This window comes from Polistes dominula, unplaced genomic scaffold, assembly GCF_049000335.1.
Source record: "Polistes dominula isolate Pdom_NZ unplaced genomic scaffold, Pdom_raw_medaka contig_82, whole genome shotgun sequence".
In the NCBI taxonomy this organism is placed as follows: Eukaryota; Metazoa; Arthropoda; class Insecta; order Hymenoptera; family Vespidae; genus Polistes; species Polistes dominula.
This window is the reverse complement of record NW_028301046.1, coordinates 2,873,524-2,896,456: the sequence shown is the minus strand read 5'-3', so window position 1 is coordinate 2,896,456 and position 22,933 is coordinate 2,873,524. Positions and strand designations below refer to the sequence as shown.

At 41.2% G+C, this 22,933-nt stretch overlaps 1 protein-coding gene across 2 annotated transcripts in view; it reads left to right on the top strand.

The window, feature by feature from the left end:
* Nucleotides 1–22,933, top strand: part of LOC107074671 (protein groucho) — a 96,506-nt gene that overhangs the window by 40,758 nt on the left and 32,815 nt on the right. For both annotated transcript variants that reach the window (XM_089175287.1, XM_015336329.2), the window contains exon 4: nt 4,656–4,700. In XM_089175287.1, the coding sequence (XP_089031413.1) occupies nt 4,656–4,700 (45 nt within the window). The remainder of the gene's footprint in view (nt 1–4,655; nt 4,701–22,933) is intronic.

Sequence of the window (22,933 nt, the reverse complement as noted above, 5' to 3'; positions counted from 1 at the left end):
TTATTCTATCTTTTTCTTCTTTTTTTTTTTTTTACCTCGCTTACCTTTTTCCCTTTTGGCTCTTTAAAAACCATTTTGGGCTCTGCTTTATGGAAGATTGAGATAACGTTGGATAGATAATAACTTTGTTTTACGACAGCTTAATAAAAACCTTAGGGGAAATGCGTTAAGCTCTTCAGAGATTTGTATTTTCGTAAGACAGCTTAGACTAAGGGGAAAGAGGGGGGAAAAGATGATGAAGAAGAAGAATAATAAGAAGAAGATGAGTATGAAAAGGATTCTTCATTTTTTTCTTTTAAAACATCGACTTTCGCGAAAACAAAATGTATGTATGTTCGTTGTATTAATATTTTTCAATTAGCTGTATATATATATATATATATGTATATACTAGGGGTGCCCCGCTACGCGTTGCTGTGGCTCACAATCAGTCCGATATACACGTCTTTAAGTCAACGAATTACCTTATACCGCCATCTGTTAGAATCTTATCGAACAAACAGAGATAATCATGACTCTTTGTTAATAAACAAATAATTTGATTATAAATTGAGATATAAACTATCCTATCTTTCAAGTTGTATGAAACTGCACACAATGTGGAAAATTTTTATTAAAATTGGTTCAGTAGTTTATGAGTCCACTGCGGACAAACAACGTGACACGTAATTTATATATATTAAGATAAGATAATATATAGAATTTGTTCTTTAATCCATTGATTGCCAGACATATTTAGAGCATCTTGCCTTAAATTTTGTAAAATATAATAATATTAAATTACTGACATAATATTATAATGGTATTTACAATAATTGATAATTAATAATGTTTTTTACATCATATAAATATTTTATTTAAACTTTTCAATAATTCTTAACGCAAGTAACCCCATTTGTAATTAATCTAAAATTGCAGCACGCACCATGAGATATCTCGTAGTTGGGCAGTCAATCGGTTAAATCTTTGATATCTTTCATTAAAAAACAAGAAGATTTTGATGATACAAGGACAAGGGATTAACCAATGTGATATCTACACGTTTGAGAAATATTTATTCGAAACTTGTTCCGGTTAGTTTAAAAGCATCGAATTGCATCATCACACTTGCCGTCCTTGCGGCGAAATGAGTAGCAGGTAAATGTGGCTTTGAATGCGGTAGGGGAAAGAGAGCGTAATAAAAAGTAAAAACTCCGGCTCGTTGAACACGCGAGCGTGAAATTACGCGTGTAGCGTGAAAAATTGGTGGATAAAGAATGAGAGAGAGAGAGAGAGAGAGAGAGAGAGAAAAGAGAGAAAGACATAGAAATAATGAAATTGGAGTATAGGTAGAGAGGTAAAAAAAAAAAAAAAAAATACAAAAAGAAAAAAAAGGATTGTGTAGACGGGGATAATAATAATTAATAATTGGATTTTCAAATGTACATATACATATATATATATATATATATAGAAGGAAGAGAAATTATTGTTGAATTTTCATCGCCTTCCTCGATTTTTCCATGGAAGCATGGAACCATGAGGGAGGATAGGTAGATCTCTCCTATTAAATGCATCCTTGCTAAAGTGACGTTCTCGGTCTTTCGCGATAATTAAGATCGTGACCTCGGTTCAGACAGCGCTCGCTGCTACTGGGAAAAGTCTATTAATTAAAGGCCAATTATTTCAGTGAGACGACGACTACTACAACGAAGACGACGACGACTATGACGACGACGACGACGACGACGATCACGATCCTCCGCAAGCTACGCCACAGTTCCACCACTGGCACCGTCTCATTACCTTTCTTAATCAGCCTCTTTCCACTTTCCCCTTACCCCCTCCCCCCTTAATCTCTCTCTCTCTCTCTCTTTCTCTTTTCGTAGTTTCCCGTTTCTCTTAGTCTTTCGTTTAGTTTCCACGAAATACCGACTCTCTCTCTCTCTCTCTCTCTCTATTTCTATCTCTCTCTTCTTTCTCCTGTTCTCTCTCGTTGAATTTGACGATATTTGGCGAGCTTTAATGCTCGTTACACGCCTCGGTTCCGTGCATTCTCGTCGCTTAACGCTTCTGCCCACGCCTCTTGGATTAAATTCGCAAAGGAGAGTTTTCGTTCCGAATCCTTGAGATGGAAACTTACTTTGTTTACGATCGAGATGAAAGCTCTCTAAGGGAGAGGGAGGATTGGAAGAAAACTTCTTTGAAAATCCAATTTTTTCTCATTAACGTTTAACATTTTATTTTATTTTATTTTATTTTATTTTATTTTATTTTATTTTATTTTAGCTCTCTGATACGAATACCGATTTAGATTATTTTTTTTTTTATTTTTTTTTTTTTAGAACATTTTTACTCGTAGATGTTTAGGGAAAATAATTTTGAAAAGTTTTGTTTTATTTTGTGGATATCTTAACACATTTGCGGCAAGCATATTTTTTTTTTTTTTTTTTTTTAATACTGAGTACCGGCAAAACATAATGAATTATTTAAATTTATATTTAAATAATAAAATATAATTATTTAATATTGAAATAATTAAATATAAAAATTTAATATATAAAATTTATATAAATATATCAAAAATATAAATTTTATGTAAATATAAAAATATTTTAAAATATTTATATAAAATTATAAATTATTATTATTAATATATATATATATATATATATAAGGAACTCGAAAGTACATTGCTGCAAATAAAAAATTAAATATGATAAAAAAAGAAATTTAAAAATTTTAAATTATAATATCACATTTATTAAAAAATATTTATATAAATATATAAATTTATTTGTATTAAATTTGTAAAATTTTAAATGCCGTGTCGGAGGCAACCAGGATTAGAACTTGAAAAGACGTGAATTCACGTCAACAATCACGAATGTGTTAACTCATTACAGAGAGATACAAACAAACCAATTTTTTTTTAACGAGTGCATCAGAGGTGCAAGATTTTATTATTCGGCAAATAGTAAAGACCCCTCTCCTCTCTTCTGGTTCACGAGATGATCGTAGAAAATTCTTTTCTCTTTTCGGAGAAATAAAAAGATGGTTTTATAGTGGTGTATGCTCGTTTAAAAAAATTGCGAACTATTAAATTTTATTCCTACCACTAGTTCTAGCTCACTCTCTTTATCTCTCTCTCTCTCTCTCTCTCTCTCTCTCACACACACACACATAGTCCCTTTTGTTTCTCCCTTTGTTTTTTTCTCTAGTTTGGGAGTAAACTCGTTCGGAGCACAGGTACACGCAGTCTCGCGCTCTTTTTGCTGGCTCGCCGGTAGCAGCAGCAGCAACAGTAGTAGCAGCATTGGTACAACTCAGTGCCAACCAGATATCAACACAGTTACTCCTTTTTTTTTCCCCCTGGTCCTGTAGTGCACATTGCACTTTTATCGTCCACTTTGCCGGTGCCTATGAAATCTGCGGCGGAACGCCGTCGACAGTCAAACGGCGAGTCGCGATTCGCGGCTCTCCAATGGTTCGTACTAGTTGTAACAAAAAAAGCCATAGGGGTAGATGATTGTCGAATCGACTCTCTCTTCTCTTTCTCTCTCTCTCTCTCTCTCACTTGTTCTTTTCGACGTTACGTTCAAATGTTGCGAGTTGTTTTAGAAAAGTTTAACACTTGAAAAAAAGGGAACCAAAAAATCGTTCGTTTTCTCTTTTGATGAACAATTAATAAAACCATCAATAATAAAATAAATAAATAAAATGTGTATTGTATTATCAAAGAGGTTCATTTTCAAATATAGTTCTAAAACAAAAAATAGAAAACAACGAGGAAATCATTTCATTCATCGATAGAATCCAGCAATAGAAAATGTTGTTGAATTAATAGAAGAAGAAGAAGAAGAAGAAGAACCCCTGTTACTTTTGTTGGGTGTGCAGGACTTAGGTTGAATTAGTTAAAGCGAACACCGACGATTGGTTGTTCTTGTACACACCATGTAGAAACGATGTTACGAGTGAAACCGGTCTTGGATAGCCGCCGGAATCAGCAGCTTTGAAACTCGTGAGAGAGAGAGAAAGAGAGAACCTTTTTAGTGTGGTAGAAAAGGTGGAGAGAGGAATAAAGGGGCGTGGGTAACCCAAACGACTTCTCTTACTCGTTTTTTTCCTATTTTCTCTTCTCTTCCTACTTCTCGTTTTCTCATTTACTCTCGAACGCCACGGCGTTTATCCTCTTCTTCTTCTTCTTCTTCTTCTTCTTCTTCCTATCTCTCTCTTTTCTTTCCTTTACTCAACTCTTTACTTCTCTTTTATTCTCGATGCTAGTCTCTCTGTGGTCTCGCATTACAGCTCAATTTGGTCCGCTTTTCGTAATCTCCTAATCTCGTTCGATCGATGTAATCTCGCCGGCAGTTCGTGTGTCGGCTATTTTAAAAGATACTTTTTTCTTCAATAGAAAGAGATAGAGTGATACTTTCGAAAAGAACCCCATTTATAAATTTAATCCCTCGATATCGATTGTTTCGCATTTTACAATTAAGAAAATTCTCACGTCGATAATGCTAATCGTATTACTCGTCATATATGTTTTGTTTCCAATAATTATTTATTTACGTCAATGTATAAAATTATTTATTGGCATATGCATAAATATCATCACCTATTTGCAAAGTTTAATATCAAATCTAATTATAATGTTTTTTGTTTCTTTTTTTCAGTACTACGAAATGTCTTATGGACTTAACGTGGAAATGCATAAACAAGTAAGTAATTTGAAAATTTATAAGATTATTATTATATTCCTTGAAGGGGGGCTGGGATTGATATCAATCAATTTTTATTGTCGTATAATTTTACAAATCGCAATGCATGCAAAAGGAACATGCGTGACGTCGAACGAGTGACTTATTAATCGTTCGGCTTGACGCGTGTTATACGCATACAACGTTTTAATTCAAAATTAAAGGGGCCGAAATAGAAGAGGAAGCATCGGATTAGGAGGGTGATATCCATGAACCCTCAGGGATTCCCCGGCTATTGAATAAATATGTAAACAAGGTAATAACATGCAAATAGCACCGGTGGTGGTGGTGACCTTCTACGAACGGCTTTCTCTCTGCATGGGAGATCGTGAAAAGCTTGCAGAAAAGAATAGTAAAGAGTGGAGTGAGCTTACGGTGGTAAGGGGGAGGACAGGGGTAGGGAAAGGGGAGTTCCATCGAGAAAAGAAATTATTCAAGCCGTCGCTCTCGAGAACAATTTCCCATCGAATTGGCTAGCGGAAAGAATGCTGTGCCGTCGACATTTATTCCTAAGATCATTTAAACTTTTTTCTTCTTTTTTGTTTTTTTTTTCTTTCTTTCTTTCTTTTATATACCTCATATATCAGATATATACATATATATATTATATTGAAGGTAATATAAATTGTATTCGCGTCGTATTGACTAGAACAGATTTCGATCATAAGTTTCCCAAACTACTCTTTTCATCGATTATTTTCGATCGGTACGAAAATTGCGGCTTTCCGGGCGTACCAAAGGTGAGGAGATTGCGTTTTGATATAACCTTTTGATATAGCCCTTAGGCTACTATGTTCAAATATTGTACTACTACTACTACTACTACTACTACTACTACTACTACTACTATATACTACGTTCGAATATAAATTCGTCGATATCTTTCTCAGATCAAATTGTGAAGGGGGTTATACCATTCCTTAGTAGAGAATTTCTCTTCCAAGATGAGTTTTATTTCGCGACAAAATATACCCGATAAGTACATATATATATATATATATATATATAATATATGTAGAAATTTTTGAAATTTTCTTAAAGAGCGTTAGATTCAAACATTTGACCATCTTTATCATCATTTTCCAAAGATTTCTTTATTTTCTTATCCGATGATTTTTTTTATTTGTTCTTTTCTTCTCCCATGTCAAGATTTATCGAGTAAACGAGTAAAGCTATAAGATAAAGGAAAAGAGAGAGAGGAAGGATGAACGATTTACTTTTTACTTGTTTCGAGCAAAAATAAAAAAAGAAAAAGAAAAAAAAACTTCTCTTCCATCTAATACAGTAGAATGAGTGAATAGTGCTAGGTAGAAAATTTATTAGGTTCGCGTTAATATCCCGACGAAAAGGTGGTGATGGTGGTGGTGGTGCTTGCCACCCTGTAGATGTTAATAAAAAGATGGTCGGAACCTAAAGCATCCGACGAGGTTTTACGTAAAAAGTGCTGTTCTCTCTCTCTCTCTCTCTCTCTCTCTCTCTTTCTCTGGCCCCGTCCTACGAGAAGAGAAATAGAGTGTGTGTGTGTGTGTGTGTGTGCGGCTTTTCGTAGTACGCCGCGGAAGGCTCATAAATATCGTCACGGATTATTTAAAGGAGGCGAAAGCGTACGTACGGCAAAAGAGCCATACGATGTATGCTCGAGACGAAGGAACATCTTTCCAAGTCGCACAAAATCTCGATCACGAACTCTCGCGAAGATAAATAGCCCCGTTCCTTCTCTTCCTTTCCCCTTTTGTTTTATTTTTCTTTGGACTTGCCCTCGCTATTTCTCTCTTTCTATCGTTTTTTACACCTTCTCTCTCTCTCTCTTACCTTCCTTCTCTTCCATTTCCCTTAAACTTGCCTTCTTTCGTTGTCGTCGTCTCCGACGTGCCGGGAATAATGTTCGCGTTTATTGAATATTTAGCAGTCAACCCCGTTATTTCCTTTTCCTTTTCTTACCACTCACCTCAGTCAGTCTTTCTGTACTTTTTTTTTTGTTTCTTTTTATTCTCAAAAAACACGATTTCTTCCTTCTTTTCTTCTTATTCCGGGCCGGTGCACCCCCCCCCCCGCCCGCCCCTCCCACAAATCGTAAATCGGACTGCCGTGTCGGTCGGTCAGACGAAAGAGAAGTTCGCCCTGTTAAAACTCGAACCCTTCTTATTTTCTCTCTTTCTCGTATTTTTCTTTATCTTTTCTCCTTTCTTTTATATTTTCTTACTTTTACTCTCGAATACAACAGAAGTAAAGAAAAAATTGCAGAATGGGATATTACGCGAGATTGAAACTAAAAATCTACGGGAAATGGGTGAGGAGATTTTTAAATATATATATATATATATATAATTATTATCTTAAAATATATATAAATATTTAATTAATTTAAATAAATAATCGAACATAGGTATAAATAAAAGTAAGAAGGGGAGTAGTGTAGAGACACTTTTCGTAGAAACGTTGCAAGTTGTTAGTTTCGTTTCGATAAGTAATACGAATATTTTTTGTTGTTGTTTCTTTTTTACCTTTTTTTTTCTATTTCATTTTTTTTTTTTTTGTTAAACTCTCTCACGTCATTCACGCATCATCACGAGGCATTTTTGCTTATACTATAATCTGTCGAGAGTAATTTGAACATTTTACAAGTTCCCGCTTGAATTCGAGTAATAGTTTACGAGCAAAACCTCTCTCGCACGTCGTATACTACTACTACTACTACTACTACTACTACTACTACTACTACTACTACTACTACGATGCTCTTCCTCTTTTTCGAGATTTTTGCGTTAAACGACGATCGCGAGGAGGATGATTACGATGACGATGACGATGATAATAAAACGAAAAGTACGACGTGTCGAATAGGGAGTGAATCGCGTTTACGAATAACAAAAAGGGGGTATGGCGAATGCGTCGCGTGTAAAATAGAGTGAAAAGGGAGAAACAAAGAGAGAGAGAGAGAGAAGAGGAGGGGTTGGGGAGTTGCGAAAGGGCAAAATATTTCCCCCCGTTCGCTCGTGAAACGTCGAATGAAATTTATCGAGGTATAACAGGGTGGTGTGGGAGTGGTGGTGGTGGTGGTGGTGGGCGCGCGTATTAATCGACCGACTCTGCTCGATGTAAGTGTCGATGTAAACGCGACCCGCTATCACAACGACGCGTAATTAACGTGGGGTAATGCTTGACAATTACCGTCATCGTCATCATTCATCCCGGGTCTGCTGTACGCTCCGACCTGTTACGTTTTCCCTCTTGTCTCTCCTCTCTCTCTCTCTCTGTCTCTCTCTCTCTCTCTCTTTCTGGACACTTGTGTGCCATGGTAAAATAATCGTCCGTGACCGACACGCTTCGCGCTTCGACGAGTTTTAAATGTTGTTTTCTTTCCTTTTTATCGCGTAATTAAGTACGATAGCCGTAGAACATTTCCGAGGATAATTAGAGTATCAAAAGTTTTATCAGTGACGTAGCTATATTTTGTGACGATTATGTGATTGAAGTTTTGAACAGAAAAAAAAAAATAAGAAATAAAAAGAAAAGTTGTGAAAGAAGGAAAAGAAGAAGAAGAAGAAGAAGGAGGAGGTCGTGGGGACAAGTAGTATCTGTGTTGTATATCGGATAAAAGATGGACCGTTTTGATATTTCATTCGCAGTCGTTATTTATTACGCATCGATGAAGCGTTCTCTTTTTCTCATTTTCCCTCTCACTCTTTCTACCTCTTTGTCTCACTGACTGTGATATCGTTCGATTTTTATTTATCGTTTCGCATCACGGAACGACGATCACGGTCGTACCAGTAGTGAGTTTTTATTGCGGCGCGACGATCACCGGGAACTCGGGTCCCGTTTTTATTTGCAGGAAGCGACGCGTATTGTAAATGTTTTCGGGCATTACTCTCGATTTTACTAACGCTATTACCAACGATTCCGGCGTTCACTGCAATACGTGTCGGGGCAGTTGGAAAATTCACGCATGAAAAGTACCGGCGGCCACCGCGAGTGATTCGATTTCGTTGTTTTGCGTCCGATTCGCTGCTTCCCATTCCCCCAACACTCTTCTCTCTCTCCACCCATATCCTCTCTTCTGGTTACCATTACTATCACCAACAGCAGCAGCCAGTAGCAGTAGCAGCAACAGCAGGAGCGGCACATCGGCACCACCGTCACCAACCAACCAACCAACCACCCTCCTCTTCGTTTGGTCCTCTCGTCGTTCGTCGTCTCCTCTCTATCCACCCCATATATAGTTCGCTCATTATTCATTTATCGGTTTAACGAGCACGTCCGCGAAAAAGCGCCACAGAATATTGGCCGGTCGATAGCGTAGAGAATCGGCCTTTTCGAGGACGATGCGTCCTGTCCGTTCCGCCATATCCAACTAATACTTTCTCTCTTTCTCTCTTGTTACTTCTCTCTCTTTTTTCTCTCTCTCTCTCTTTTTTTTTTTTTTTTTTTTAATTTAAATTCGCTCGTGGTCCACGACGACAAAATTAGTCCATTTCAAAGTCCGGTACAAAACGAGAATCGAAACGAATCGATTGTTACTCGTCCGAATAATCTTGTCTGCGGTGGGATTATTAATTTGCCGATAAAAGAAGGATTTTCCATCGACGATCCTACTGTTTCTCTATCTCTCTATTTCTCTAAAACAAAAATGAAAAAGTCAAAAAAAAAAAAAAAAAGAAAGAAAAGAAAAAAGTATAAAAATCGTTGATACTTTTGGATGAGCGTACTTTGAAGACGACGATGACGACTACGACGACGTCGACGACGACAGTTTATCGCCTTTTCCTACGGTGAATAACGAAATTCGTCGTTCTCTCGTAATTCGTGACGAGTTCAAAGGAATAGTAATCCGTGATAGGGCGAGGCTGCTGGGTTGGTTGGTTGGTTGGTTGGCTGGCTGACTGACTGACTGAGTCCCTTCGTCGCGTGGAGCCTCGACGAGAGCCCGTTTTCAATCTCCCCTGAATGACCGCAAATCTAGGCTTCATTAATTTCGCGGCGTACCACCCCGAAAAAGCATGCTCGAGGAGAGGAATCTCGTCAGGTGCTTCATGAATAACCTCTCGAAAGCGTCCGACGCGCTATGCGATGCTCCCCTCTCTCTAAAACTTCCTCCCTCGCTATCTCTATCACTACCATCGGGTATTCGCGCGCGCACACACGAGGGGTGACTTTAAGCTGGCACAGAAGAGCGCTCCCACACACACACACACACACACACACACACATACATGCACGTTACCGACCCTCATTTTTTTTCTTTTTTTCACCTTTTTATTGTGTCTGCAGCAGCAGCAGCAGCAGCAGCAGTAACGTTGCTGCTTCGGTCCTCGTGTCTACATAGAAAAGAGAGAGAAGGAGAAAATATGCAAGTGTATGTGTGTGCGTGGAAAGAGGAGTAGTAGAAGAGCAGGTTGAAAGAGAGCAGATGTGGAGGTTGCAAAAGAAGAGAAAAAGAGAGAGAGAGAAAAAGGGCGAGGTCGAGAGGAACGAGCGAACGGGTGGAAAACGCGATGCATCCTAGAGGGTGGGGGAGGAAGGGAAAGGGGAGGACGAGTAGGAGGTTGAGTAGTGATGGCATGGCAGCCGACGAGGGAGGCTGGTTTCACAGGCTCGCTGCCTGCCGCGCTGCTCTGTGGTCGGGGAAAAAACGAAAAGCAAAATTCGCTATCGGAAAAATCGAGCCATCCTCCTCCCCCTCCTCACTACAGTCCCTCCACGACTTCTCCTCCACGGGTGTACTCCTCCATCTCTCCTATACTAATACATGCGTCTACTACTTCTATCTCTTTCTCTCTGTCTACCTTAGCCAAGCATACTCTCTGGAACCATCTCCATACCGTATTCCGCTCGTCCATTTTATTCTCTTCCTCTCGTCCCAGAACCCCTTTTACGTAGCACGAGTATGTGTGTTTGTACGCTCGTACACGTGCACAAGTTGTGTGTGGCTGTTGGTGGCGTGGAGGCCGCGCGGAGGAGAACGAGTCGCAATATGTGCACGATAAAATATACACAGAAATGTCTACCAGCCGCGGCGCGCACGTTTCTACATTCTTTTTATCCTTCCTCGTACTTCGTTCTCCGCGTATACCTACCTACCTACCTCTACCTGTATCTACTATAGTACGTTGTGTACGTGTACGTTTGTGTATTCCTATGTATATGTATTATATAGATAGATGGATAGATAGATAGAGAGACGGAATAAGAGAGGAGTGAGAGAGAGGGAGAGAGAGAGAGAAAGGACGCGCACGTGTTATTCTTTCAGCACTGTGGTATTCGCAGTACGAAACGGGCCACCACGTATTCGATACACGTCTTCTCTCAGCGCTCGTGATCTCCCAACACGATAAGTTCTTTCAACCGACACCGGCTTCGATCCTTTCTCTCTCTCTCTCTCTCTCTCTCTCTCTCTCTCTCTCTCTTTTGCGTTTTTTTCTTTCTCTTTTGCTCTCCTTTAGAGAGAGAAAGAGACTGCTACACACCGCCCAACAACAAACACATACATACAAACAAATATATATTCACACACCTATCCCCCGACTAGCGTCCGTGTGACGAGTGAATTTTTTGCTTCACTACCAGAGGAAGAATGCTGCACGGAGACGATGCGAGATACGAGAAAAGGTTTTATCCGGGGCAGCTCGGCTGCCTGGAAATACCGCGTACTGAATTGAGAGCGACTCTCTTTTCCAGGAATAGAAAGAGCCGAAGGTACGGTGGGGGGAGAGATGCAAGAGGAGAAGCTAATGCCGATATTCCAGCTAGACGAATGCATCCACTCGAGCGATGCGTTTCCTGCGAGGTTATCCCCTACTTTTCTCTCCCACCTTCTTTTTTTTCTCTTGTTTCTCTCTCTCTCTCTCTCTCTCTCTCTCTCTCTCTTTCTTTCCCAACTTTCTCTCTATTGGCTTCGACGCGTAACTACTCGTTCTATCACGAAAATATGGAGGTGGCACCACCACCAACCCCCTTTATGAAAATTTCGTTTAAGCTATGCGAGAAAACTGGCTTTGAACTTTTCTAAAAAAAAAAAATGAAACTCCAACTCGAATCGAAACGTGTTTTATTGAGCCGAGGTAGTATAAAGAACAGAACGCACGCTGATTTTTAATTACCGTCGAGTTCATTTTCGGTTGCCACGATATGAAGAACATGAAGTAAAAGAGAAGAGGAAAAGAAGTGCGACGATGACGGTGGTTATCACGATCGTTATCGGAAGACGAAACGCTTTGACGAAAAAGTTGACAAAGAGTGTCGTCAACGTAAACGGCATGAATTTTCATCTCTCGTCGTTTCCTTTTTATGTCGAATTCAAGATTCAGGAAGTATTACTATCTATCTATATATATATATATTCTGCTACTTGGAGTCGTTTAACGAGAAACACGAGGAAAGTGTAGGGACTCGCTTAATTCTCGCCTCTCCGAATGGGCACTTAAATTTCTTGCTCTTCCAGTCCGGAGTATCCCCCCGACACACCGTTGTGTCGTCGTAGGTCGTTAACTTTGCTGTAAGGGCTACTAAGAATGAGGGCTGCAACGCTGCTGCTACTTCGTCCTTATTCGAAATACCCTTCGGGGGTGGTAATGGTATCACCGCACAATTCCAAATATTCTTCGCGCGTTAAGCTTCGGACGTCTCGTAACTACCCCTAGGAAGCGCGTTGGGGATCGCTTTTATCGTTCCCACGACTTTTACGAGGAATCCTACCCACTTTTGCGCTCACCGTGAAAACCTCGTCTTTCTTCCTTCCTTCCTTCCTTCATTCCTTCCTTCCTTCCTTTCTACCTTCTTTCCCTTCTTTATTTCTACCTCACTTCGAATTTGCGAACGGGGTTTCTACGCTTAAGTTTTTTCCTTTTTATGAGTCTCCTTTTTTTTGTTCTTTACCGTTGCCAAATTACCCACATTTAATGATATTACGTGTAATATCATTTCATTTCTACATCGAAACAATATATAATGGGGTATATATGTATAGATAGGTACCATTTTATTTAACGAAACGATACCCTTGTGAAAAGAGCAAAGGATCCTCCACCACGGACTTATTTACGCTGTAGGTATCTAATGGCAGTCTCCGAGCTCTCCTTCCTTCCTTCCTTCCTTCCTTCGCTTTATGTTCTTTGCTTTACACTTTTATCGATGCCCCGATGTTAGCGTTATGCCGGCTATCAACGAGAGGGCAAACGCCCTCCGACCTTCTCCTTAGTCACGGGGGAGTCGTTAAGAGATCGCCGCTTACCCTTCCTTTTTTTTTCGCTTTATCCCATAAGAAAACTCTTTTTCAGAGATAGGTACATATATACCTATATATATATATATATATATATATATATATTATACGTAACTCGAAACGACGAGCGAAGGGACGATAAAAGTGAGAATACAGCGTTTCTTACGATACGGATATTATTTCTACGGATACGATCGTTTTCCTTTCCCTACTATGATATTAAGATCGATTTACATTTAACAATTTTCAAGAGTCATGTCGTACAAGTAAGAAAAATATAAAAAAAGGAAGATAAAGGAAAAAGATAGATATAATAGGAGTTGATGTGTGTATCAGTCGAGCTTTAATTAGCGGCACGTGCGCGATAATCCATTCGCGTTTAAGTAATCAGAGAGAGAGATAGAGATAGGACGATCATCCGACATTTATCGTTGAAGCGTGGCGCCCAGGCATGTTGTTGTTATTCGCGATAAATCAGGCGAATTTAATCATCCCGCCAAAACCAGCCGAGACTTTCCAATTAATCGAGACATCCTCCTCTTCCTCCTTCTCCTCCTCTTCCTCCTCTCAGGTGGGCTTTATCCGTGCGCTAAGTTAATTATATCCCGTGGGCTAACCTCCAGGACGGTCTTGTTTTCCTCGATGTTCATCCTGGAATTACGAGGGGTCGCTCGTCGACGATAATTCCTTGGTATTTCGGTGGTGGGCGTGCGGTGTGCTGCTGCTACTGCTCGTAAAGTCCCGTTCACAATGTGAATTCTCCTCGAGACTCAGCAGCGATGTTGTCGTCCTCGTCCTCGTCCTCGTCCTCGTCCTCGTCCTCGTCCTTGCCCTCATCCTCATCCTCGTCCTCATCCTCATCCTCATCCTCATCCTCGTCTTCGTAGTCGTCGTCGTCGTCGTGCAAACGAGCCTGAGGCGACTGGCTGTCGGAAGAGAATAAGAGGAATACGAGAGGTAGGAGGAGAGAGAGTGAAAGAGAGAGAGAGAGAGAGGGATAGAAAAGTTAACGAGGGCGCCAGGGAAAGGGTGTTCTTGCTCGGAGTCACGGCACTAATTTGCTCGCTTCGTGGCACAGCGGATATCATTCCGCAGCGTGTTTTCAGCGCCTCTGCGTTAATTACTGCGGTCGTATTTGCGTCGACTAAGATGGAAAACGAGTCTTATACAATTCTCGACAACCACCACTTCTCGCTGCATTTTTTTTTTTTTCTTTCTTTCGAACAACGACGTTTCAATGACTTTCCCTTTCTTTATGTTTGTTTATTTATCTGTCAAAATAAATGTAAGTAAATAATTTTTTTTCTTTTTAAATTAAACAAACACCCGTGGAATATATTCCATATTATAGAAAGATATTTGTAAATACATTTAATTATATAATCTTCTAGCAGATACGATTCATATTAGAACACTTGAAATCGATTTAATCGGCAATAATCTGTAACACGAGCGAAGGGATAACGTACTCTCACTCGAAATCGAGAGGCCAAAGTGTAGAGCGAGGAGATACAGGTCGGCTCTGGCGGCTAGTCCGTTAATGTTTAGCGCAATCAGCGATAATGGCGGTCTATGGCGCGTTTAATCAAGGCAGTAGTCCGTTGCGGCTTGTGGTTCGAAAGCGGCCGCCTGGCCCACGGTGCAAAGGAAAGGGCTTGGTGCGAGGGTGAGTGCATTGGAGTGTGTACAAGAGTGAGAGAGAGAGAGAGAGAGAGAGAGAGAGAGAGAGAGTAAGAGGGTAGGATATATCAGGTGGGCTTAGTGGTCTCTGCTGGCCTCGCATCGTCTCGACCAGAGAGTGCCCACGGTACCTCTACACACGAATGTATCGTTGTTCGTGTTTGCGGCCAGGATCGCCAACAGACCGTACCATCTCTCTCTCTCTCTCTATCTCTCACCCCCTTTCCTCGACTATATCTTCGTCCCTTTCTCTTTAGTCGATCGAAACTACTCGCTCGCTTGCGGTCAAAACGCCGCGAACTCGTCCATCAGTTCTCCTATACAGCTATATATATATATATCTATATATATATATATACTATACCTCTATTGCTGGTGATTGTTTGACTAGGTATTCCGTGTACACCGAATACGAGTAGGAGAATCTTTGCACGAGTTTCGTTTGAAAATGTTTGTTCAAAGTCCAAAGAGATCGGAGGTGGGGATAGAGATTGGTCTCGATATTCTACTAGTTGAGTATCTAAGTACCTAACAAACTTAAAGCATCCTTCTAGTAGTAGATTTGTAAACAAATTCAGATTTTGAAATTTCGAGATAGAGTTGTTACTCCTTTAATGGAGTTTCCAGCCGTCAAGATGGAAACGTTATTATAAGAGCATAGAAACGTTGAGAGGGAAGCCAGTGGAATACGGCACGACAGAGTCTCCGAGTAAACGAGCAGCCGTATATAAACGACCAATTAGGAATGCCGTAACAGCGATACGACCTCGTAACGCTCGGGAGAGTGTCTTCGTAACTCGGCAATCTCTTGGCAGCCTTAGCAAGCTTCCCTCCTAACACCTACCGGGTACATCCTTCCTAATAGCTGGGCGAAGCCAACCCCGTTGTTATTGGCTGCTGGCAACGGTAGAACCTCTCGCGATCCTACCTCTCTCTCTCTCTCTCTTTCTTACTCTCTCATTCTCTCTCTGCTGCGTCTAATATCCTGAGTGGCGCTTATTTGCCGGCTGTAACCCACTAACACGTTGATCGATCGTTCTCTCGTTCTCTTTCGAAAAGGCGACGAAGAGGAAGATTACTAGGAAGACGACTTCTGAACACCCCTGTGGTAAGAGTAGAATTGAAAGAGGTAGAAGAGGGGAGGGGAAGCAGACAAGTAATTAGATACTCGAAGGTAATCGACGTTCTCGAGTAACCACCGCCTACGCTGGCAAGCTCAGCTTGTCCGTACAAGAGCCAAGGATTCTCTGTACATCGTGTAAGCCTTATTAAACTACCATTGATTTTACTCGATCGTTCTAAACGTTTCAACATTATCATTTGTTTACTTTCATATTTTATCTTTCATTTTTTAATTGAAATCTGAATTGAATTTGTTGCTTATTAATTTTATTTTACTTTTTTTTTTTTTGCCATACATATTTTTATACTCCTCGAAGTATGCCGATAAATTCAGTTCCTTCACAAAAGCACCGATTTGTTTCGGTCAACGAGAAGGTCGATACGCCGACGGACACCCGGTGTATCAAAGTATCACGGGGGGTCGAGCCACTTGAATAGAGAAGAGTATATATATATAACTATATATATATTATATATATACACATAGAGAGAGAGAGAGAGAGAGACGAATATTCGAGTGCTGAGACAGCACTCCGACGTTCAAACATCCAAACATCCTGATCTTTTGCCGTCTGCTGGATTCTCCACCTCTTCCTCATCCTCCAACTTCCCCTGCTCTTTCTCTTACCCTCCTTTGCTTCCTCTCGGCCGTGAAGCTCGAGTGGCCACTTATCCTCCTCCATCGCTCCTTCTTCCGTCTTCATTCCCGACCTCGTACTAGGCCCACTTCACTTCCCATCTTCTCTCTCTCTTTCTCCCTCCTACCATCATCTACCTATCACTCTCTGCATTCTACCTTTAGCCGTTCGTCGTCTCGTATTCGCGATTGTAATGCAACTCGTTGATGGAAAAAGATTTGCAGGTGAGAGTAGCGCGCTTCTACGTAGGTGTTCGTCTGTGTAGTAGTAGAAGACTTGCTATATCTAAACCCTTCTCCTTACTCTATCTCCTTTCTTCCCCCTCTCTCTCTCTCTCTCCCTCTTTTCCCATCTTTCTCCGTTGAAAGCAGAAGAGGGTGTGGGTATAGACGTTGGTGCACACGTACGAGGGGTGTCTACGTTCTCTAAACGGCGACCACTTCAAGTCAGCCCACTCCACGAAGCAGCAACCACGATGAACCCCCGGAATTGATTGCAGCCTGTTTACCCTCGAACGTTCGCACATAATGGCCGGCCCTCCTCTGCATTGTCGATTGCTCTTCGTCTTCGGTGGCTGCCTCGGCACGAACCCCCAAAGACCATCACTACTACCACTACTACTACTACTACTACTGCCTAGCAGCATTGCTAATACTACACCAATACTCGGTCTATGTATGTACAGCCCCTTTCCTTTCCTCTCCTCGCGAATGCGCGCGCGCGCACGCCTTCGTGTAAGCTTCTATTCGTCCTTTACAATTCGTTCGTCATCGATCCAAGGCAGTTCTGCCATTGCCTGCTGCTGCTGCTGCTGCTGTGCACTCTTCCTCGAAGGAATCGTTTGATCCAGAAGAAGCAATCGAATCTTGTTTTTTAGTACTTTTTTTTTTTTCGTTCCACATTTCGTTCCCATTCGTTCGTTTTCTTCCATGCAAAAGTTCCCTCTCCTTGATCGGTTCCTCTTTGAAAACGATTTTTCATCACTTTTCTTTCATCTTATTTCTATCTCTCTCTTTCTCTCTCTCTTATTATTGCAGCTTCCTTGAACTTTTTACTTAAAAAAAAAAAAAAAAAAGAAGAAGAAAAGAAGATAGGAATCGTTAACGAATGAAGGAAAGATCGAGGTTACGATTTAATCAAACTAATCGAGTTACGTTCGCGTTTTGCATGGAGATTTGTAATCTTGGCATGATATCTTAATTTCCATGCTAGCGAAATATACGCTATGTATATGTATATATCCTTATATGTATGGAAGTTTGTATATAAGCGTGTAGATATCGGTGGGCGGTAAGATTTCTCGTCGCAGCTGTTTAACTTTGGAAACTGCGGGCGTTTAGTCGTGGCTGAAATTTATATACCCTCGAGCAATTCGCCTTCTACGACGGTACCTAAGTTTATAGGTGTGTATCCCCTCCTCCTTCTGCCACCACCCCGTTATACGTCGCGAGATGGCTTTGCGGACAAGTATACCGCGACTCTCGTATCTCGGTTGAGTTAGTCGAGATTGTCTTAATAAATTTCACGTTGCAAAAGGATATCGGAAATTATTCGCGAACACCCGGCACTGCCGTGCTACGCTCTCTCTCTCTCTCTCTCTCTCTCTCACTGTAAAACCCGATCGATGTGCTAACACACAAAACGGATATTACCGTTGGTCGGTTGTTAGTCGACCAGTTTTTCCGGACACGCAGTGAGAGAGGGTCGACGTTAATGATTTTCGCGCGCTCGTTTCGACGATCCTGTAATTATAATTTAATTACACGAGAGCCCAGAGTAGACGAACGAATGGGACTGATTGCCCGTTATTTAAATGTTAAAATAATTAAGTGGACTGAACGAACGCGTATCTCCTCTTTCTCTCTTTTCCATGACGCAAAAACGGTGTGTGTAGAGAGGACGAAGGGGGAGTTTAAAGTTTCGATGGAAAAAAACAAAGAGTAGAAAATCTCACGTCGGCAGAAAAACGCGTTGCCGAACGTGTCATCGTCCTGTTCGCAATTACACGTTCTCTTGCTCTCTCTCTCTCTCTCTCTCTCTCTCTCTCTCTTTAATTCTCTGCTCACCCACGCGCATTCGCAGCCCACTTTACCAACCATTGCCCTCCATAGCACAAATTCGCGGTGAGACCACCATCGTTCGCACCTTTCGTTCCAATAACTGGCATAGACATGGTCGGAATTAGGAACGAGATTTCGCATAACTTACCGATCCGAGAATACTATGTATCATTTATGAAAAAGATAGAGTAGGAAAATGATGAAGATAAAATGAAATTATTATTATTATTATTATTATTATTATTATTATTATTATTAAAATAAATTGCAAAATCGTGTAATTCGTTTTTTACTTTTTTGTTTTTTATCCACAATCTACTTCCATATCGTCGAAACGATTTTGATTTTCAATTTGCAAATGAAGGGACGATGACTCGTTCACGCACGTCTATAGATAGAAACTCATATATACGATAGAGCGATATTTCCGATTTTACGTCGGTTAAAATAATTCGTTAGCAAGTCGACATTTAGCGAGTCGACGGGAGCTTCGTCATTTTTCCACGGTGCACGGACGAAAAGCCCAGAGGCAAACCGATGACACGAGAGGGGTAGAAAGGGATAGATGGAAAAAGAGTGTGAGAGAAAGTGAGAGAGAAAACTGACCGAACAATGTCCACACTGAAACGAAATGTGACGCGAGTGGAGCGAGCGAGCGAGCACGGTTTGCAGCATCGAAAGCACCAAGCGCATAAAATTCCATCGAGGGGTAGTTTGTCCCGACCACCTTTTCCACCACTATCCCTCAGGCTCGTCCATCCCATCGCATATCTCTCTTTCTCTCTCTCTCTCTCTCTCTCTCTTTTACGATCTATCTGTCTCTCTTCCGACAAGCAGCACCGCGGAAAATTAACCGAATGACAATAGCGAGTTCTAATATTTATACGAGCAATTTTCGACGCGGTTGCCTGGCAGCCTGCTCTCTCTCTCTCTCTCTCTCTCTCTCTCTCTTTCTCTCTCTACTACACTACACCATCGCTACGAGTCATCTCCGTGAGATCACACGACACCCCCTCATCCCCCTGTCCCATAAATCCTGCCCACCTATGTAATACGTACGTATGTACGTACGTCATGCAAGAGAATATCGTCTGAACCAGAAACCCGTTGAAATTTTGACTCGTTTCAACTAAAAGTATATCCCCACATATTTATACGTTTTTCTTTAGATATATACACTACCACCATCGATATAAATATTAACATTAATTGGTTTCCATTAGATTAAACTGACTAAATATAGAAAGAAATAAGAGAAGAAATATCAACGAAACGACGAAGGATTTAATGGGACAATTTGCGATCATCGTGGTAGGTAGTTAGGTATATGTCGGGTTTTCGGAATAGGTAAACTGATCGTTCATTAGGGAGAAGGCAAATTGATTAAATCTAACTTCTGTTGCCGAGCGTCGGCCGCATTACGATGGACAATGTTCGACGTAGAGTTTTCAACGAGGAGAGTGAGAGTATAGGGGTTATTCCATCGCATAGAGAATCCCCACATGTGAAGTTCGCGTAGTGTGTGTGCACGAAAAGGTACCTTAACGTAGTAGACACACTCGTACATGGATATACGCGAACTCTCACATAGAGGAGGAGAATAAGCTACGCCGTACATCCGGTATTCTCCGCAACCCGCGAAATATTGCAATCACGCGGACGTTAGCCGGGCTTTACAGCGAGTGCAGCCAGTGTATAGGGGCTTACCAGAAACCAGGGAGTTAGCCGAACACGTCGGTTTATTTGCTCGTACAGCATAATACCAGGAAAGTCCGACGAGAGCTAGCGGTGGAGGCATTGGCGACGGCGGTGATGGTGGTGGTGGTGGTTGTGTGAGAGAGAGAAACTAGTGGTGTGTTACTCTCTGCTGCTGATGGTGGTGGCGGAGGCGGTGATGGAGCTAGAGTGGTGGTGGTGGTGGTGGTGGTGGTGGTGGTGGTGGTCGTTGGTTTACTCGTTAGAGCGAGTAACGTGGCGTTTTATGAGCGCGCGCAGGCGTTGCTTTATCTCTCTTTCTCACGCTGCCCATACATATATACACCCAAACATACATAGAATCGTTCTATCCCTTTCCTATTCTCGATGCAACGGTGTTACCGACGATCCTGTACTAGTGTAAGAGAGAGGAAGCAGAGCGTGGCTTTGTTGCCGCAAACTTTCGCTCCGTCGGAACACTCGTTGCTGACCCTTCAATTAAATGTTTCCAGATACACTCAACCTAGAGCGTACTTCTCCGTTATTATAGCGTGGTTGCCCAACGAATTAAGGACTTTTATGGATGAGTTGCTCTATGTCTGTGTTTCCCTTACCAATTCGATATTTAACCTCTCACGAATCGGAATAGAGTATCTTATCTCTTGCGATTTGTTTTATTTTCTCTCTCTCTCTCTCTCTCTCTCTCTCAGTCCTATTTAGTTGATTTTCTTTTTTCTTCCTATCTATTTCGCTAAGAACTATGACAATGTGTGGTATTCGTTGAGTTCCTCGATGCGTATTGAGAAGAGAGAACATTGAGGTTACGATGAAGATCGTGGCACGAAGGAAGGCACGAAAAAAAGAAAAAAGAAAAAGAAGGAACGGATGAAAGAGAGAGGGAGGAGCTGAAAGAGCATTCGATGCACGTCACCGTTTTACAGGCGAAGAATTTTATCGGCGGCACTTCGTCGCTTTGCATTTTTATGCCAAGAGTGTTGCTGCCAGCTTTCAGGTATATATACCCCTCTATAATACATACGAAAGGTACCCGAGAGCGTTTGTACGTGCGTGCGCTCGCACGCTCTACCATATACATACATACACACATATACAAACTTGTATTGCATCTCTTTCTTTCTTTCTTTTTCTCTCGTGTGGTTGCCGTTGCCACTAAGGGGGCCAGATCGCAATGGAGCTAATGCGATGGTGGGTGCTGAGTACATGAGCATACTCGAGAAAGAGAGCAAGAGAAAGAGAGAGAGAGAGAGAGAGAGAGAGAGACACGAAGCACTTTGCGAGAGCTTCTTGCGGCTTTCGCGATATTACGAGCTCGGGCACCCATGCTTCCGTCTCGACGTGTCACGACCCCACCTCCCACGCTCCTTGAATTCCGGAAAGAGCGAAACACATACACACACATAGGAAAGATAATATGTGGAAAAACCAAGCTTAAATTTCTCCCATTTGCATGTCGGATTTTCTTTTTTATCGGTTCATCGATTTAATGTTTGATCGATCTAACACGAAATATTTCCTCTTTTCTTTGAAATTTAATTTTTATTTGTTATTATCCTCTGACGAAATAATATAAATAATTAACACGATTATTCGATATCAACGATTTCACGAATGTACAAAATTTCTGTTCACACCCCTTTCCCTTTTCTATATAAAAAGTATCTACAACGTATAACTGTGAACATTTTAACGAGTAATTCCGTCAGTCGTATTACTTCAAACAAAGAACCGTTAGCCTGGAGGAAAAGGAAGGAAGGAAGGATGAGTGGACTCGGACCAGCAATCTTCGTGGTCCAATTTGGCTTGGAAGAGAAAAATTCATTCCGAAAGAAGAGATTTTCATATAGCCGGTGTGAAATCCAGGACAATGAGAACCCACAGAACCCAAACTTACCCTCCGAGATCTTTTTGTCTATTCCTCTTCCACGCTTTATCTTTTCTTCTTCCTCTTCCTCTTTAACTCTCTCTCTCTCTCTCTCGCAGGAGCCACCCTTCGTAAAGCATCCATCCCCATTCATTATTTTCTTGGCTACCTCTCTCACCCAGGGAAAACTTCTCAGCAACGCAATTACGTCTCCAACGGGTCGGGTTTTCTCTCTTTCTCTCCTCATCATTTTCTCGTTTTCTTTCTATCGCCTCTTCCCTTTTCTAGAACAAGTCATTCATCCCTTTATTCCACAATTTTCCCAAGCCTTTCCTTCCCCCCCCCACCTCCACCTATCTACCGGAATCTCATTCGCGATATGCTACTACGAGCTGCAGCAGCTATTGCAGATGATGATGGGGTTGCACCTCGTGACAGCGTCGTGCTTTATATCAACGTTTTATTCTTGAAGATGATTTCAAGCGTAGAAAACACGTTCTCTAGAGATATTCGTAGATTCTAAAGTACCAACCTGAAACAAGAAAAAAAAAACATTCAAGTAAAGAAAACGAGAACGCGAGATATAATGTAAGGGTTAGTTGATGAAAAGAAGTTCGTATTTGCGACTTACTTGCACGAACGACATTTTTATATTCTTCAAGCGTTTGTCCGTGACCCAGGAAACTACTACGATGAAAGCGAATACGGGGACTACTTCATTTTAATTACGTATTCCACAGAGCATAAATTTCATAATCGATGAAATTTGTTGACTAGAAGGGTGAGAGCTACTATCGAGTTAAGGCTTCTTTTTAAAGACTCGCGGAAAGGAGAACGACGTAAGGGTGGGATGTGGGAGGGGTTGGGTGACCGAAACAAAAAGTTCCGTTCATCAA